Below are 18,538 nucleotides of genomic sequence, written 5' to 3' on the forward strand. Positions count from 1 at the left end.
CACTATCAAGTGGGCAACTATCAGAGTCCATGGGTTTGGCTTTGATTCAAACATCTAATGTGATACCTACAACCAGTAACACAGAACATTTGGAGGTGGTGTCAGACCACTATTGGTGCAGTGCCTTGGACACAGAAGTTGCTAATTCAGCCCTTAACAGAAGAGGCCTGGATTTTCAAGTAAATTCAGATGGAAAGATACCAGGGGTGCAGGGAAGAAGGGTGAAAGGCAGGAGGGGAGGGAGGAAAGAGCCACGGCTTGTCCCCTTTCCTCTCCTTTCCACTGGGAAAGTGAAAGCAGTATAGCTGCTTCTCGAAGGTCTGGAAAAGCTGGTGGTTATCAAGAGAACGTCAGAGCTAGGCAGATCATGTTTATTCCTGATTGAAAACTGACGTGCAGTTTTAAACAGCTCTCCTTGATGTTAACAAGAAATGCCCAAACAACAAGAGAACACAACAACAGAGCACTGGAACATTTGTTAAATGATATGCCTCTCACCTCAGCAAGACAGTAATCTGCTGTGTCCATCAAACAGAGATATAATTGCTTTACACAAAAGGCAGTATTTGAACCATGGAGATTTTTGCTAAATCCAAAGAGTAAGAGCTTGAACAACAGAAACCAGCCCAGAAATAAAACCAGACAAACAGGTTCTACATTAACTTGTAACCTACAATAAACAGATATCTAAGTGCAAAATTAATCAGCTTTTACTCCAAGGATATTCCTCTAACTTCCACTTTGAAGCCACAATCAACTACATAAAACCACAGTGTGATGCACTAACATTAAGGCTTTAGATATTGGCTATAAAGTAACAGCTAGAGCAGGGGCCTGAAACCAAACAGCACCGATATTAAGATATTACAGTTATGTTCACAGAGAACCCGTGTATATCACTAGTCTACATGTGGACAAACATTTGAAAAGTCTCCTTCAGCATGTCCCCTAGTATTATGCTTTTCTTTATTTTAAATCCGCACAATTGCAAACCCTCCCTGTTAGAGAAAGAAAAGCCCCAGACTTTTTACCATCAAGGATTTATATCATAAATCAACAACTTGTGAACTTCAAATGCTTTTCCTTTTGCTCTTTGTGCTTTGAAGTGCAAGAAAATGCAAGGGAAATAAAAAAAAGCCAGAAGTATGACCGTATCTTTTAAGGGCTCTGAAAAGAATAGGGTTATAATATTGCAAAATCTGAGATCAAGCAGGTGGTTGTCCTGATTTCGTAGTTTGGTAGCTCACTGGTTTGGCACAGGAGCAAATAACCCTATCACTCTCCAGCCATCAAGTCTCAACCACTCTGGGAAACTGTGTTGATGTGGTTTTCTCCTGACCATTTCTCACCACGAGACAACTCAGAGAAGCCAGACCAACCTTTCCTTTAATCTTAAATGAACCGCTCACCAGGAAAAATTAAAGGCCACCCTTAATCGACAACTGATAGGAAAGGCCTCTGAACAAACTCTGTAGATAGTCACATTAAATTCTGCCTTCTCTTTCTAACAAGAACAAGCAGCTATATAAATATGCTCTTTGTTGATGCTAATAACTATACCACCTTTTAGTCCAATGTATCCTCATTAACAATGAGCAGGACAAAGAATCATCCTAGCTATTGACTGTGCCCATACTTTTTACCTACGAGTAGTGATTTGGAAAAGTCTGAACCAATTAGCATTAAAACATTCTCCTTAACAAAATTAAACAAACTCTTCAATAAAATTCCAGAAAACATCAGTATTGATCATTCTAGGATGAATAATATACTCAAATAAATGATAAACATTTCTGATACTGAAAAGAATGTTTATACAGCTCTGTAAACTCACTTATTAAGTAGTTTTAATGAAAACAAGGATAAATAAAATCAGTAATACAACAGCTATGTGTGTCGTTCTTCTCTGCACATGTGACCTCAGGAGAAAGTAAGAATAAGCATTACATAGTAAACCTGCTGTTGACATAAAACTACATACATTTCACATTTAAGGTTTATAAAAACAGGACCTGTTTGCTAGCCAAAGCATTTGCTAATGTTTACCATTGTTATACAAAACTATTCTGAATTACTCACTGAGAAACTTAATACACAGAAAAGTATCCCTGCTATGTAGGTTTCTTCCTCTGAGATAAAATGATTGCAAACAACATTCCTTTAAATGGAGTCTAGCAACAAAAACTGAATAAAGGGGTAAAACGGCTCCCAGCAGCATTCTTATTCACAACTTAGTAAAGCAAGTTAAAAAAAGTGAAATTTCCATTTCTGTCCATGTTGAAAAGAAGCAAGAAACAGATGAGCTTGACCACAAAAGTTAGTGACATTTAATACAAGTATCTAGATCTTTTCAATGAATACAATTCACTGGGTTATAGCAAGCAAAACCAGCTCTTTTCAGATGACAAACAAGGGCAGGGACTACATTCCAACTGCCAAAATCTGAAGGTAAAGAGCCTAGATTATCAGCCAACTGACAGCTGAGTAAATTTTTCTTTAATTCAGAAACAGAAATATAGAAATAGTTATTTTTTTCTGAAACATCTGGTTATTAGGAAGCCAGAATACCTCATGCTCCAACAGTTAAAGGCCATCTCTAAATTTAGAGGCCTCCCCAGCCTCCTTACCCAGGTGCACATCCTGGCTAGGTCCTGGCTGCATGTCTGGATGAAATTTCTGTTTCATACGTCCCATACTACCACAAGCCCTGATTTGCTCTGGAGACTTATTTTACTTATATGGAAACAGAATTTATGGGATACTCCTAGCCAAAGCAAGAAACACAGACCAGAACTAGAGCGCATCTGTCCTTCCTTGAGACAGAGTATCGTAGAAAGTGACCTGTTTGTGGGAAGCATCTACCGAAATACCTGAAATGAAGATTAGCATATGAACAAATGAAATATCAGTATTATTACTAGCCTAACAGAAGAAAGAATGTAAAAAAAAAGTACTACCTTCTTTTCAGTGGGGCTTGAAGTCTTTGATACTAATGCTGCTTCAACAAGACCCTGCTCAAGTAAGGAGTCATATTTTATGCTTCTTTTTCTGTTTCTCCTTTCCTTGTTTGCTGGCTTTTGTTCATTTTCCTCTGACTGAGACACATCTGCAGCATTGTCTCCACAAATGGAAGATTCAAAAAGAGGCTTTCCATTCATGTAGGTTTTAGTGATTTTCAGCTTAATTTCTGGAGAGCCGTTCTTGATAGGAGTAGTGTTGGGTGGTGTTCCAACTCCCTTTATTTCCTGCGGTTCAAAGCGCAGCTTGGCATCTTGGGCCCCCGACTCACCATTAAACACACGTGAGGTTAGATCTTTCAACTTATCAGCTGGAATAAATGGAAGAGCCTCATGGCCATTATATTTTTGCATGACACCTTCTTGTAGAGTGGCAGAAAGTTGTGCTTTGCCCAAGTAGACAGAACACTCACGATTCACTTCACAATTCTGAGTTTTCCCATTGGTATTTCCAAGGATCTCTGGTACCTGCTTCATTCTGATGTAGTTAATTTTTCGAGTTAACAGTTGAGAACTTCTTTTGATGCTAAAGTCCATTCAGCCCAGATGTTTCCAGTCTTACACTGCTATATTAAGACAAGAAGACAGAGAATATTTTTAATAATACAAAAATGTCAAAAGCTACCAAGTATTCAGACAGGTATGTCCCCTCTAATGTAACACTCAATGTACTTCATTCAAGGTTTACTAAAAAAAGTGTTGCTTACAATCTTCATAACCAAAAATACTTCAATATTTGTTAATATGCATTACAAAAAAGTCCAAAAAATAGACTGATGAATCATCAATTTTGCTGAAGTAAAAGCAGAGCAAATTCACAGCTTTCATTTTAACAATCTGTTAACAATCCACAGCATGAGTCTTACCCACGCTAATTACTCAATGGTATTGCAGTGTTTAAAACAAGTAAGAGTTAGATCTAAGATAATATCATTAATAACAACAGATGAGTTTATTTCTAAGAGGTTGTGCCAGCGTAAAAACCCCACAGGCTGTGTTACTGGAGCACCTACACCATGGACAGCAGCATCGCTTCTCTTCCTCGCTCTACAAACAGGCCCTCAATCTTCTACCAAACACACTTCCCGAGGAAACAACACAGCTGTCTTCACACATATCCCAAAGAGTTCTGGCTGTGAGAATGAGTAAAAGGTGAGCATTTTTTATTGTGAATACTAGCCCACTGGGAAACTGCTGATCGTCAGGACAGTGTCCACACTGTGCAAGATTTAAATGGTCAAAGCAAGCACTGGAGTTTCAGCTTTTTAGTAACAACAACATCATCTAACACCCATTTTCATTCAGAAATTTGAAACCATTCAACAAGCTAAAACCGCACTATTATCTGCCCTATACGGGTTTTCTGAGGGTTCTAAAAGCTAACCCTACCCATTTCGACATTATACTATTGTAGCAAACAAATGAATGTCAGAATAACTCCTTTGTGCTCCTAGACCAGGCAAGAGGATTGTTTTCATTTTTAAAATTCATATGCATAGACTCTTCATATTACCAGGTCCAATATATACATGATATAGAGAAATACACCTTCGTAAATATTATGAAAGATCAGCACAATAATCATCATATCCATGCTCAAGGTAACCAATTTCATATATGATTAAGCCTGAGAACTGTCACATTGAATCAAAAATTCATCAAATTAATCTCACATGCTTCCAAAAACGTCAAGTAAAAACCATGATGAATAACTATTGAATTGTCAGTTGCTATGGAAGACATCTTGTCTGAATCTCACCACCTTGCTTATTAATGTACACAGTTATAATGCTTACAGCTGGCATATTCCTGCAGCTTGAATATTTGCTACCTCTAGACCAGGAGTAGCAACGTACAAATGCTTATAACTGAGCATTACCCTAGCCTGGCAAAGCTTCTTAAGGGTGGCAAGCCTCAACTCAAAGCAACTGGCCAACATGAAACCTTTTCACGCACAAAGATGAAAAAAAAAAAAAAAAAAAAAAAAAATCTAAAATCATAACTTCATCACTCCTTAGCAGATGCTCCCATCTCCCTAACATGCTGCTCTAAGGTACCTACAAGATAAAAGGGTATGTCTCCATACAAGCTACACAAACTCATTTGAGAGATGAAAACCATTCTCCAGAGACAAACAGCAGCCTGAAAAGCTGGCATTAAACAAGATGAGCAAGTGTACCTGAACTCCCAAGTATGTCTGTGACAGGAAAGGTTCTAATCTTTTAGTCAGATGAGGTCTAAATTGCCAATAAGATCTCTGATAAAATAGGTGGAAAACAGTCAACTGTATCAACCCCTCTGAAGAGGAATCAGAGGTAAAAGGAAACTTAGAAATCCACCAAAACAGAACAAAGAACTCACTAAGCTGAAAGAGAACCCAAGTACTTTCACAACATCTTCTCTGAAAACATAGACATGAGACAGACTCTCAAACCCAATTAATAATATGACAGTGTTTCAAGCTGTGATTCGACAGATTTAACTGAAATCATACTTATTTTAAGAAACAACTGATGACAAATTCTATAAATCTCTATGCAAGAGGCAAACATGTTACAGAACATGTGACGCTTACAGTTACGGAGATGACAGCAACATTCCTTAAAAATAAACAAAACACTGAATTGTTGCAAAATCTGTATTTCCTTCCCACAGATTCTTAGCAGAGTAAACCAGAGATTTTTAGGCATCTAAATTCCCTCCATCTTTAAAAAACAAGTCTATAAGTGAGCAGCTTTTCTGCAGCTGCAGACGCCCTCCAGCGGTTGCCTGAATGGGCCAGAGCAGCAAAGGCCGCAGGTCCCCACCTCCCCAACGAGGTCCCCACCTCCCCAACCGCTGCTCATCACAGCGGCTCGCAAGAAGACCAGCACCAAAAATGCTTTCCTGTCCCTCAACTGCATGGTTAGGTTTAAAAGACATTTTTTAATATGGCTCCATTAGCTGCTTACCAGGGTCTTGATTTCTGGTTCGAGACATCTTCATTTTGTAACTGTATTTTAATCCGCAATTCTACTATTATTTTTTTGTCCTCCTTAATAATAACTTTTACTCTCATCACTGATTTAAGCTAGAAAGCCATCAAGCTTAAGGCAGACCATGACAGATCAAAAAAAGCAACAAATAATCAAATCAGATTGCATTAGTGGTGTACACAATTTCAAAACACTGGATGAATTAAAAAAGTGATAGCTTAAGAGGTTCAAAACATAAAAATCATCATAGAGTTACAGAATAATTTAAGCTGGAAGGGATTTCCTCAGATCATCTATCCCAGCCCCCTGCTTAAATAAGGGCCAGCGCAGATCAAGCTGCTCAGGGCCTTGTCTGGACAATGACCAGTAAACAACTAAGTGAAAAGACACAGCTAAAACAAATCAAGTTACTCTCTTTCTAGCTAATAAACCTCAGGGTAGTAATTCTGTATCACAAAAATATGAAGACCAGTAAGATCATGCATTGAAAAACCCTGAACTTTTAGGGGCTACCTTGATTTGCCTAATATGTCTGAAGATGCACAGCATGCAGGTTTTAGAACTTCAGTGAGTGAAAGCTCAGTTAATGGTTCTCATGAATACAAGTCACTGAAACCAGCTGAAAGCACCCCTCAAATCACTGGAGCCTAGAGACAAAAAATCCAGGAGTATAACTGTTAAAAGGAAGTCAGTGTACCCAGGCCAATAGTAAATGGGAAGATGAAGACAAAGGCAGTGATTTGAGACATGAACATTATCAGAACCTGTAGCTACAGATTATAGAACATGGAAAATAGACCATGTTTGTACAAAGATTTAATGGAGCCAAATGAGAAGAGGCTTAAAGTAGGAGGCAGAATAACAGGCAAAGACAACAGATGTGAGTACTTATAAACAAATATAGTCTCACTGGGGAGATGAGACTTGTAGAGCACAACCTGCAGGTTAGTCACTTAACTAGGACAAACAGTAGAGGGAAACTATTTATATGCATCTTAGTTCTCCTCATAAACGATAAGCTATGTTGTGGGGTCCAATTAAATGGAAGAAGCTAGCAAATCTACACATGGGAATAACAAAGGATTTCAAAAATGAAAGGCAAAAATGAGGCTAGTTAAATTTTTCACAACCTTTGCTATCTAAAATTCATGGTAGCACAATACCATAAGCAAGAAAACCAACTGGGCTCTTTATGAGAGGGGGACAATAGAGCAGAAAATAAAATGACCAGCAACAGATAACCAAGCAGTACTATGAACTTAGAATTAATGCAAAGACATGTAGAAGATAGGACATGAAAGAATGAAGTGAGATAGATCATAGACAAGATCTGGTTGATCGGAGTTGTAAGAGTAAGGTCCTGAAGCAGCTGAGCATATGATTAGATTTGGTAGTTAAATTAAGTGCACTCATGCTGGACCACCGTATCACATAGAAGTAAAAGCAATCCCTTATCTTTTTCTAGATGACTCTATCTATAGAAAAGGAAACTGAGGTGAGTGTAGGGAAAGGAAGGGGACAAAAGCACCACACACTAGTAGCAGCTAATGAGCTTAAGCTAGTATCCTCCCATATTGACTGTCTGGTGACCCAATAAGTACCATTTTCACTAACAAAGATGAAAAAAATATGATAGCTGAGGAGTCTGCTGAATAAACATAGTATTTTGGCTTGTGAACAAATAGCTTTCAGTAAGCAGATTTGACTTATCAGAAGGTCTCTAGATTTTTTAACTGGACAATGACAATCAGACAATCCTTGCAAAGGCTTTGTATACATTTTCATACTAAAAAACCCAGGTCTTATGTAAGGCAAATTACTTTTGCAGACATTTTAAGCAATGTTCTTAATTACTTGAAGGTCCATCATCTGACAGGAGTCATGAGCCAAATACAGTTAGTCTGCATGTCAGATTCCTCCTTCACTATCCAGGCCACTATCATTTATGTGATATTTATTATTAATTTCTTCCACATCTGCTGCAATTTCCGAGATACTTTTCTTGTGTGTCAGAAATAATGGAGTAGTCCATTCCTTCCAATTCTGCCAAAGGGAGTGAACAGAGTAAGTAATCAACAAGGGTCGTTATTAAATACCACTTTTGTTTTCTCTAAGGGTTTTCTCAAAGACATTTCGCAGGTGAATTACTCAAGGTGGGGGGGGGGGGGGGTAGGAGGGGGGAAGATGACACACCTAAATACAAATTCAGACTAAGAGAACTTTATCCACAAAGGCTATTTTTACTACCTACAAATCAGGCTTTCCAATGGCACTGAAAAAAACTAAGACAGCTACTTCTTTCGTCTTAAAGATAGCTTTCTGGGAAGACTTCTTGATTCTCTCATCCATTTTAAGACCAAAGGTTATTCCTATTTTCAGACCAGAATGAGACAAAATACTTAGAGATTAGTAAAGTTACAACACATCCCTGCTAATACATTTGAAAACTTGAGTATGGTTATTCACATTATCTTGTATAAAAAACCTAAACCATCAAATGGGAGTAGAGACATATTTACTATCATGCAGTACACTGTATTTTCACTGTATTAAAATAATGAAAAATTAATACAGAATCTAAACAGAGTTTACTTTTAGAAGAAAATGCATAACTGAAAATTGCACTGTGGGTTTGCCAAGCATTGTTACAAACCAGCTCTATCCAGCAAACTCAAAAGCATTATCTCTCATGAAAAATACCATTACCATAGTAGCTGACAGAGAAATTAAAATAATTATACCAAAACCTTCTAACAATTTACCACTAGTCTTAGAACATTTGGGAAAGGAAAAAAAAATAAAACAGGAAACTTTAGCCCAAAGGAGCCAATTTTGAGTTTAAAAGCACCTGAAGTAAAGGCTTCATTAGCTTTGCAGTAGATACACAATGATTTCAGTTAAGCAGTCAGTTGGTAAGGCTGACCTAGACAGTATTTTTAGATGATCACATGAAAATTTCCTTACACTTATAGTACATAATAATATCTATATAGAGATGTAATATACATTTGCACAAAGATCAAGCATATTATGAAAATTATGTGAAAATGGTTAGTGTACTTACAGTTGCACTTAATTCCCTCTTTTTTTTTTTTTTTTAAAAATAGTATCGATCTTTTCTGACTTGTTTTGGTTTTGCCTTTTTTTTCCTCCCTAATGGACAAAATTTTAGACCATGACAATTAAGTTCTATTTTCATCAACTGAAACAAGTATTTATAAGCAATACTAGCTTGTACAGTTTAGAACTGTAGCATGGCAAGCAAAGAATTAATTTTGTTATAAATGTTATTTGCTACTGCAGAAACCAAGCTTACAAAACTGATGGACCTGACCTCAGGAAAAGCTTCTGCAACCATCCCTTGCTGCTGAGGATAAGGCTAGAAGATGCTACAACAGGACTCCTCCCCATTAATTCGTTTTCTCAAAAATCAGAAAAAATATTCCTTTTCCACTGCTGCAGAAATTTAATTTTGTCAGTTCCACTCCTGCTGCTGAAGTTGGGTCATGAGGGAAGGAGACAGATTTGAGTAAATTCAAGTTCTTGCAACACGTTGTATTTCTGCTGTCTGAAGAGAGAATACAGACACTATTGCGGTGGGACCACAAATCCAATAGAAAATAATTGCTTCTCCTTTGCAGATAAACAGAGGAACACGGGTGCCTACACCAGTAGGAACTATTGGATTTATCACCAGTATTTAATAAACACGAAAATGCAGCCCTCAACAGTTGCTTAACAAATGGCTAGAAGTTAAAAAAAAAAAAGTTATGTTTTCAAATACAAACTTGAGACTTTTCTGTCTCCTGGAGAGTTACAAATGGTCCTGCTGAAAGGAATGGCCCCTCTCTAGCGAAACAGAACACTCATTCTGTCTAGGTCTCTGTTCACCAATTAAATCTTTCTCAGGTGGGCGAGAGTTGTGCATCCGGCTTCTACTTAGCTTGGGAATGAAGAACCAAATGCAATCTCAAATACCTCACTCAGGTACAGAGCTCCTTCCTTATTTACACTGTTTTTTCATCGGGTCCAAGCCTACTTTAATTTCCTACCCCTTTTCTATTCAGCATCCTATCTCCGCACCTTGCACCATACCTTCAGGACCTGGATCCTCTGGTTCTACATAATACTCACGGCAGTAGACAGATGCACTATAATCTGTTTCCTCTTCACTGTGGCAAATGATTCTGCCCTTATTCCCACATGTAGTCATGACAGCATAACAATTGCCTGAAGCTTCACTGAGAGTATCATGAAAATTTCTGATCGTGCAAATTCTGAGAAGGGAAGATCAAATCTGGGATGACACCACAAAATAAGTTATCAATATAAGTAATGAATCAAATTGTAGTACTAACAAAATGTTACCCACTACACCTCTATAAAAATAAACCAATGTTGCCCAGATCAGACCAGACAGCAATACTTTTAATACAGAGGATATAATCATTTTGCCTAGACCCTTTCAACTCTGCTATCTTCGTCTATCATGACATTAAAACTTGTTCACCTAAGTGGGTGGATTTAGATGTCAGAAGCACACTTGGTGGATTGGAATAATTTCAGAAAGCAGCGTGGTGACACTGGTGATACATGAACCCTTGTCTGTAGTATGAAAGCCTAGCCATACGTAAACATAGGAATCAATCTTTATCATAGAGCAGTATTTGGCCATGTCTTCTGTTGGTTATAAGAACAGCAACACAGTGCACTGATAACACACCTCTCTAATGTGAACAGGTAACGTGTAAAAATACATAAGATTTCTTTCATCCTGTGCATGCAACTTCACATACCATAACACTAGGTAAAGAACTGGAAGGTAAAGTTCAGAAGTAGTTAATACTGGTTCAGTGGCACTATGGAGTTTTACTTATAGACTCGTACCTTTCATGAAGAACTGTATATACCCATATCTGGTCAATGCAACCATGTCTATAATGTAATCCTGGTCATACTGGTAATTATGGTCTACTTTACCCCTAGACTGTGACTATATACATGGGACTCTGTTAATTATTCTATCAATGTATTACATCAAAGCAAAACACACACACACAACTGTCAGATGTATGCCAGGAACACTCAAACAAGGCCCAAGTCTTGGAACACTACACAACCTCCAAACAAACCCAAATACTTGCTATTAAGTGGCCTTTATGGTTTGGACATTATTTGCTGTGCTGGGGCTTTAACATGCTCTTGCCAAAATGCATTACCACCATCCGCATGGTTCTTAACTCCCTTTCTATTTCTTTCTCTATGTCTACATCAAGAATCTCTCCAGAAGAGCAATTAGCATAACTGTTACAGGTGAGAGGTCTGGAATTTGAGGCAAGTTTTTAGGTTTCTGCAGACATAGTGTAGCTTATCCATTTAACTTGGAGACAGAATGATAAAACACTTTCCTGTCCAACAAACCGATTCCTCCTTGTCCACTTTCCAAAATTTCTGTGTTGAGAGGTTTGCAATGGGTATCTCTCACCATTTTTGCTGTTCGTTCTCTCAGCATAGCACTACCTCCATGAATTACTTCACTGCCTTATAAAATGTAGCTCTTCAGAGAAATTCTGTTGTACTGACTTCTAATGGGAAAACGTAAAAGGTTTTGACTGGATGAATAAATCATGTTAAGTAACTGTAGTTGCTAACCTTACTAGCTGTTTCTGAAGACTCAACTATCACTACCACTTTTGAGCCAGGCATTCATCCAATGAGTAGATATTGCACGTGCACTTTCCACTACACATTTTAAGCCGACTACTTGTTTTTTTTTGTTTTTTTTTTTTTATATTACTGCTGAATTTCAATCATGTTCTAGCCTTAATCACAGCGTTTGTTTCCAGTTTGGTCAGGAGTGCTACTATGAAACAGCTTCTCATGGTCCGTGTTTTGCATCCACAGAAAAATCACAACATTAATTTAATTCTTAAGTATCTGATTGAAAGTTCTGGGCAAGTACTCCATATAGCAAAATGATCCATATTCATACCTTTCATCCTACACTGCTCTCCAAGGTTCATACTTTGGCTTAAATCCCTCTGGCTTAATTATCAGCCTCGAATCTGAGCATTCTTTACTACAGAGATAACTCCCCAATTTAGATGTTTGAGTGCCAGTGCAGTCAGGTTCTTTGCTCTGATGGCATCCCACCAAGGCTGGCAAGTTCCACAATTGATTTATCTGATATACGATCTTGGGAACCTCTGCTCCACAGACTAACCCATGCCACAGCAAGAACATTTACACTTCAACTTATTACAACGAATAAATAAATGAAATGGCTCCCAAACATTATGACAGGAAGCTGCATTACTGCATCCCCTTCCTATTGCTTCTTTTATCAGTAGCTTTTCAAATTATTTCAAATAGTGTTTAGATTACAATTCTAATGAAATCTTCCCTAACCTCAGCCTTCTTTCTTGAAAATATTTTTGTCAGAAAATATTTCATCTTCTGCTCCTTGGTGTATCTCTCATTTAGTAAGGCAGAACTCAGAGAGCAGGCCAACATTCACTCTCTATTAGGTTTTTGACTATAGAAAAGAAAAAGTGGAATTCTGATGTTAGCCATCAAGGCCAAATATGTTTAAAGATCATCATTATTTTAAAACACAGGGGTTTTTTTTTTTTTTGTTTGTTTTTTTTGTTTGTTTTTTTGGGGGTGGTGGTGGTGTGTTTGGTTGTTGTTTGTTTGGGGTTTTTTTGTTTGTTTGTTTTTGTTTTTTTTTTTTTTTTTTTTTAACGTGTGTTTCAACACAGATATGAGATGCCAGTATTTTAGAATTCTGATATGAGGCACAGGCCAGAAGAGGTTTCACAAAGACAGTTAAATGGCCATCTCTGTCAGCCAACGGAACAAGACTGCCCTGTGCTTGTCCAAAGAACAACACAGAAAACTGAGTATTCTTCACAGGTAGCAGAAGAAAGCTTCTATGAAAGTATATTTCAATAGCACATCATGCTATGGTTTTTCCAGTCATTTGCCACATATATATCCTTACCCCAAATATTGATGAATATAAAATAGCTCCAATTTGTGCTGGGGAGCTGAATACCAAAGTTCAAAACAAGATCAAATTGCTATCTCGCAGTCAGATAAAAATAGGTCAGGTTAAAAGGATGGGGACAAAACTAGAAACTGAGCCATCACCTGTTGAGTAAGCCTTGCAATTTAACACATGCTTTAAGTCACTTTTATATTTTATTACTTTCAAATTATGTCAAATACAAGAACCTATATCAGTGATGGCCCAGGGCAAAGTAATTTAGCCCAACATAAGAATAATCTGAAGTACACATGGGCTAGCACTTCACTTTTCCATACTTGGTAAATTTGATTGATATGAAACGTTCAAAAGATTTTTAAACATCTACTTCCCACATGTAGCTCATCACCATTGTACTACCAGAACAAGTTCCATGTAATGATACTATTTCTAAACATTAGGAAGGATAGTAGTAACTTTGCCTTCATTTGAACCATGATCAACAGGTATTTGTTTATCGCACAAAAAAATGAGTTTAAAAAAATTCAGTCTATGGTATAATGGGTTATATGCTTTGGACAGAAACAGCTTTTCAAATGTACCAGAGAGACAACAGATTATCTGGTGCTAAAGTTCAGAGTTGCTTGTGAGCAAAGTAATGCATGATGGACTATGCATTAACCTATCATCACCATACACAAGGTATTAGTGCATACAATCTGTTCTCCAGGAATCTTGCTTATTTTTGTAGCTTACTATTCACCAGAAGGCCAAGAGAATAGACTATGATCTAAATTTCTCTTATATTCCAAAAACTGCCTTTCTTGCTGATGCTAGAAAATATAAAATAACTATGCTAGACACCATCAACTTGATAAAAACATTAAAACCAGCACTTGATACATCACTTTTGTAATTTCTGTCAGTGTAAACTGAAAGGAAAAAAGTAAATACATTTATACAGCTGTCTTATTACCTCCAATGACTGCAGGTCATAGAGAAGGTACTTTGAAAGTGCAGTGAAGGGGGAATTTAGGTAGTTTCTCTATTTTCCTTCAAAAATGTATCCAGAACCAAAGCCTCCCAAGTAACCATTAATTCTATAGAATAGCTAACCAACCCATCCAACCAGCTACACCAATTTGCAAGCTGCAGGGTGTCTACTGGCACATCAACAAGGCTCTCCTCACCCTCCTCCTTTCTCCCAGGTCCTCCACAATTATGCACCGAAGGAAATTTGGACTCCCATGCCAAGATCCGATGGGGGATTATTTTCTCTGTCTACTTTATCACCTGACCACTTACCCTGATGCCATATTCCATCTCTGCCTTCTCATTTGCACCAGGGAGATTCCAATACATACACAGTGAAGACATCTGCCAAGGCCATAACCTAACTGGAAAGTGATGCTTCCTAGAAACAGGGACTTACTTATTCACTTAGATCCACTTCAGTATCTCCATTCTTCCTTCACCCAAAGGTTAGATTCAAGAATTATACCAGAACTATCATATTTATTCAACCATAAGGCCATTTCATTTGTCTTTGCGGAAAAATAATGAAAGAGCTCAAATAGCATAGTGACAAACATAGTGTTAAAATATGCAGTCATCATCATCTACTGCATTTATTATTAGTCGCACCAAGAATTTCTTTATGTTTGATTACTGAATGTTAGGGTATCTGTTGTTTTCAGCAGTATCACTTAGTGGATGATTCTCACTGTGCAGCACAGAGCTCCCAAGGAAAGGTGAAAATTTTATTCCCAGAAAAGCCTAGGCACTTTACCTTGTCCTACACAGAAAATACTTGCAATTTTCATGCATTCAACCATCTTCTATGCTTAAAGCCTAAAAGATGTCTTGTAGTTATGTAAGCAGGAATGACCACATATGACTGAAATACTGCAAGAATTGTGCTTGTATCTTCTGCTCATCATAAACTACATCCTTGATCCAGTAATCTGACCAGAGCAGGTGAACCTTTATATAGGCATGGAGTCCCAGTGCAGTCAATAGGCGTTGATCGACCGCAAGGACAGACATGCATTTATCGTTATGTAGAAATAAGGCCTTGCTTGGGAAACGTAGTGACACCGGTGGAACAAAAAGCAGGCTCAGTGCAAACACGAGAGGTGAATGGGCCACAAACAATAGGACACTGAAAACCAATCCCTTCTTGCCATGCCTCTGCTATTTTGTTAGCACAGTGTTTTGGACACAAACTCATATATATATATAAAAATATATTTATATAAAAATACATATACATACACACATATATGTATATACACCCATACACATCAATTTCACCACACAAGTATTAGAAAGAAACCCCTCAACAATCATTTTTGCTTCCAGTCTAAACCAACGTGAGGTTGTTTCTCTGGCAATATCCAGTCTACTGCACACAGGCAGTAATTTAAATGCAATAGTCTCATCTGCAAAGCAGCCACTGACTTCTGAAAAAGCACGTAGCCCTACAGATATTAAAACACAATTTCTTTTATTCTTACTATTTGTTGGATTCATATTGAACTAAAAAGAAAGATATTTTACATTTAATTTCCATTTTATAAACTACTTTAAATCTACACCCTTAAAGTATAATGACCTAGTTTCTTCTGACATTTTCAAATAATATTTGATAAATCAGTAGGTTTTACTGTATTTTTAATAGCTGAATTTTCCTGAGTATGCATGAGAGTGGATACTCCTATAAACTTCGTAAGAACTAGACATATAGTCTCCAGGAATATCCAGAGCTTTTACATTCAAATACTGAAAAAAAAAAAGGGTCATATTTTCTGATGGCTTCATACTAGATGAAAATCCCTGCATGTTTTAATATATGGGATATAGATGCTTACCGAAACTACCAAAACTTGCATATACTCTAAGTACTGAGCCCTGAGAAGTCCTGAAAAACAGTGGTTTTATTCAGTGATTACATCCAACACTGGAATAATACCACACTGTAAAATTGAGGAGTTTATTAAGGTTGATATGCTGCATTTCCTGAGCAAAATTCCCACAGCAAAACAACCAAATAATAGCTTCAGTGAGAAATTTACAGAGATTTTAGTAACATATGAATGTTTTGGTGAAGTACCAATTTATTCCTGCAGCTGAAGCCACACATTCCATGCTTAAGGAATTTTAGTAAGCATATATGTCCACATAAAACCACCAGCAAGGATCCTTTGCAAAATCTATTATAAACTTCATTGCCACCGTACAATGTTTACAGTTACCTTCCTTAGATGTCTGAAAAGGCTAAACGCCAAACATATCTTGGTGTTTTGTTTTTTTTGTCTTTTTTTTTTTTTTTCTTTTAAAGCAGACCTCATTTAGCTTACTCAGCGCAGGCAGCACTAGCTCCTAAATTTAAGAATCATTATGGACCAATTTTAATGCAAATGCCAATAAGGAAACTATTCATGCACACAAAATTCATGGGCAATGACTGATACCAGCCTCTTGCCTGTTAGCAAGAGGCCCATTTTCTCTGAGATCTGTTTAAATATGATGTTTACTGTCTCTGTACTTCTACTAGTATTTACTCCTCCTTTCAGCCGACATATTTAAAAAAAAACAAAACCAAAATGCAAGTATAAATATGTTCAAGAAGTGTGGCAAATTCCCTTCTCCACCCCCAGAGCGATAAAGCCACAGCGGATGAGCTGTAACTATGGCCTTGGGAATACAAGTTCCCCAGGCTCTTTTACCACACAAATATCAATTCAAGTTACAAGAGCCCTATCCTCTCATACTTAATGAAGATTGAGCCAACGAGCCCATATGCCTTTGCAGGAATGTTTTCTTTCCGTTTTCCTAACAAGGCTCTCCTCCCGTACAGGTCCAGGATGGACTGCAGAAGGGTGTAAGTAGAAGGATCATCACACCAGTGTTTAGTAGAGGAATAAATCAAACATGGCTTCCCCCTCCATACATTTCCAGAGTTACATTCACTCCTGCTGCTGTACAATCCCTGTCCTACCCAGAGGGAAGGGACAGGAGCAACCTCCACCTCCCCACACCCTCACGGCCATTTGCGGCCACCCCACTCCTTCAGCAGGCGTTTAAACCCTGGAAGCTTTTTTTTGCTTTTTCCCCTTCCCATCTCCCTCACCAGCCCCCCTTCGGTTTTCTTTCTAATTTGCACTGATTGATCGCCCCCCCCCCCCCCCTCCTCCCCCGCCACGGCGGGGGAGGTGGGACGGGTGGGTACCTCTCCCTTACCCCTTTATGTTACCCCCGACCTCCCGCAGAGCCGAGGAGGAGGAGGGCAGAGGGGAAAAGGATGAAGCTGCAACAGCCGGGACTCCGGCTCGGCATCGCTCCTTTCCGCTCCTCCGCCACCCAAGAGTCAGGCCCAGCCAGCAGCAGAAATCCTGCGGCAGCCTCCGCGGGGGGGGGGGGGGGGGGGGGGGGGGGCCGGGACACGACGAGGGGCGGGGGGAGCGGCGGGGGGAGCCCGCGGCCCCTCAGCGAGGGCCAGGTAGCGAGGGGGGTGGGGGCGAGGGAAAGAGAGGGGGGGGGGGGGAGCGAACAAAAAAACCCTCCTCCAGGGAAGGGGGAAAGGGGATCTACGGGCTGCCCGGGCAGGGAAGGGCGATGGAGACGGCGGGGCGCCGGCGGTAAGTTTGAGGGGAGCGGAGCCCCGGTGGAGGGAGAGTCCCCAGGGGAAGGGGAGGGGGGGGGGGGAGCGGATGCCCCGCGACGGGACCCCCGGCCCCCATTGCGCTTTGCCGGGCAGGGCCCGCGGTCCCGGGATGGGGGGGGGGGGGGTTGCCGGTGAGCGCGGCGAGGCGCGGAGCCTGGCGGCAGCATCCCCCGCCACAGCGAGGGAGCCTCGCTGCCGCCGCCGCTCCCGCCTCCCGCCCGGGGCCTGCGGGAACGTGCCCCGGGTGCCTCCTCCCTTCCCCAGGGAGGCGGGAGTGTGTGTGTGGGGGGGGTGGTGGGGGGGCCAGTCGCCCTCCCGGCCTACTGACCTGTGCCCTAGCGCATCCTTCTCCCCCGAGAGCCGGGCGGAGGGGGCGGCGGTGGCTGGGTGCCGGGGAGCGGCGGCAGCGGCGGGAGCCGAAGCGATACGGCAACAGCAGCGGCGGCAACGGCGGCGGCTCCGGCGATCCTGCGCGGCGGCCCCGCCCCCTCCTCCGGCCAGAACCAGCGCGAAAAATCCGGGCCGCTGATTGGGCGCCGCCGCTGCGCTGCCCCCGGAGCGGCTGTTTCAAATCCCCCCGCACGGAGCCGCCCGCACGCGCGGCCCCGGCGGCCCCGGCCCCGGCGGCGGCGGCCGGGAGCAGCGCCAGCCGCGGCTCGCGCCGGTGGCGGGGCTGCGCGCGGGGCCGGCGGGAGCGCGCCCCGGGGCCGCCCGCCCTGACAGGGCCGCTCGCCCTGACAGGGCCGCTGCTACCGCCGCCGCCGGCGGGGAGGAAGAGGAGGGCGGGCCGGGTGCCAGGGGAGGGAAAGGCCACCGGGCAAGGTGGGGCCGAAGGCGGGAGCTGCGTGGGGCCCGGCCCGCTCGAGGCGGGGGCTAGACGCGCCGCCGGGGC

At 40.7% G+C, this 18,538-nt stretch overlaps 1 protein-coding gene across 4 annotated transcripts in view; it reads right to left on the bottom strand.

The window, feature by feature from the left end:
- The window catches only part of NSD2 (nuclear receptor binding SET domain protein 2), a 77,400-nt gene extending 59,177 nt beyond the window's left edge, over positions 1 to 18,223 (bottom strand). For 3 of the 4 annotated variants that reach the window (XM_042807710.1, XM_042807709.1, XM_042807707.1), the window contains exons 1-2: positions 17,975 to 18,223; positions 2,958 to 3,583 (exon numbers count right to left, since the gene is read on the bottom strand). In XM_042807710.1, the coding sequence (XP_042663644.1) occupies positions 2,958 to 3,554 (597 nt within the window). In that variant the 5' untranslated portion in view covers positions 3,555 to 3,583; positions 17,975 to 18,223. Of the gene's footprint in view, positions 1 to 2,957; positions 3,584 to 17,222; positions 17,333 to 17,974 lie in introns of those variants that run through there. The other variant, XM_042807708.1, reaches the window with a different exon arrangement.
- Between the last annotated feature and the right edge of the window lie 315 nt (positions 18,224 to 18,538).

The sequence above is a fragment of the Tyto alba genome, unplaced genomic scaffold (genome assembly GCF_018691265.1).
Source record: "Tyto alba isolate M040663 unplaced genomic scaffold, T.alba_DEE_v4.0 Super-Scaffold_6, whole genome shotgun sequence".
Lineage (NCBI taxonomy): Eukaryota > Metazoa > Chordata > Aves > Strigiformes > Tytonidae > Tyto > Tyto alba.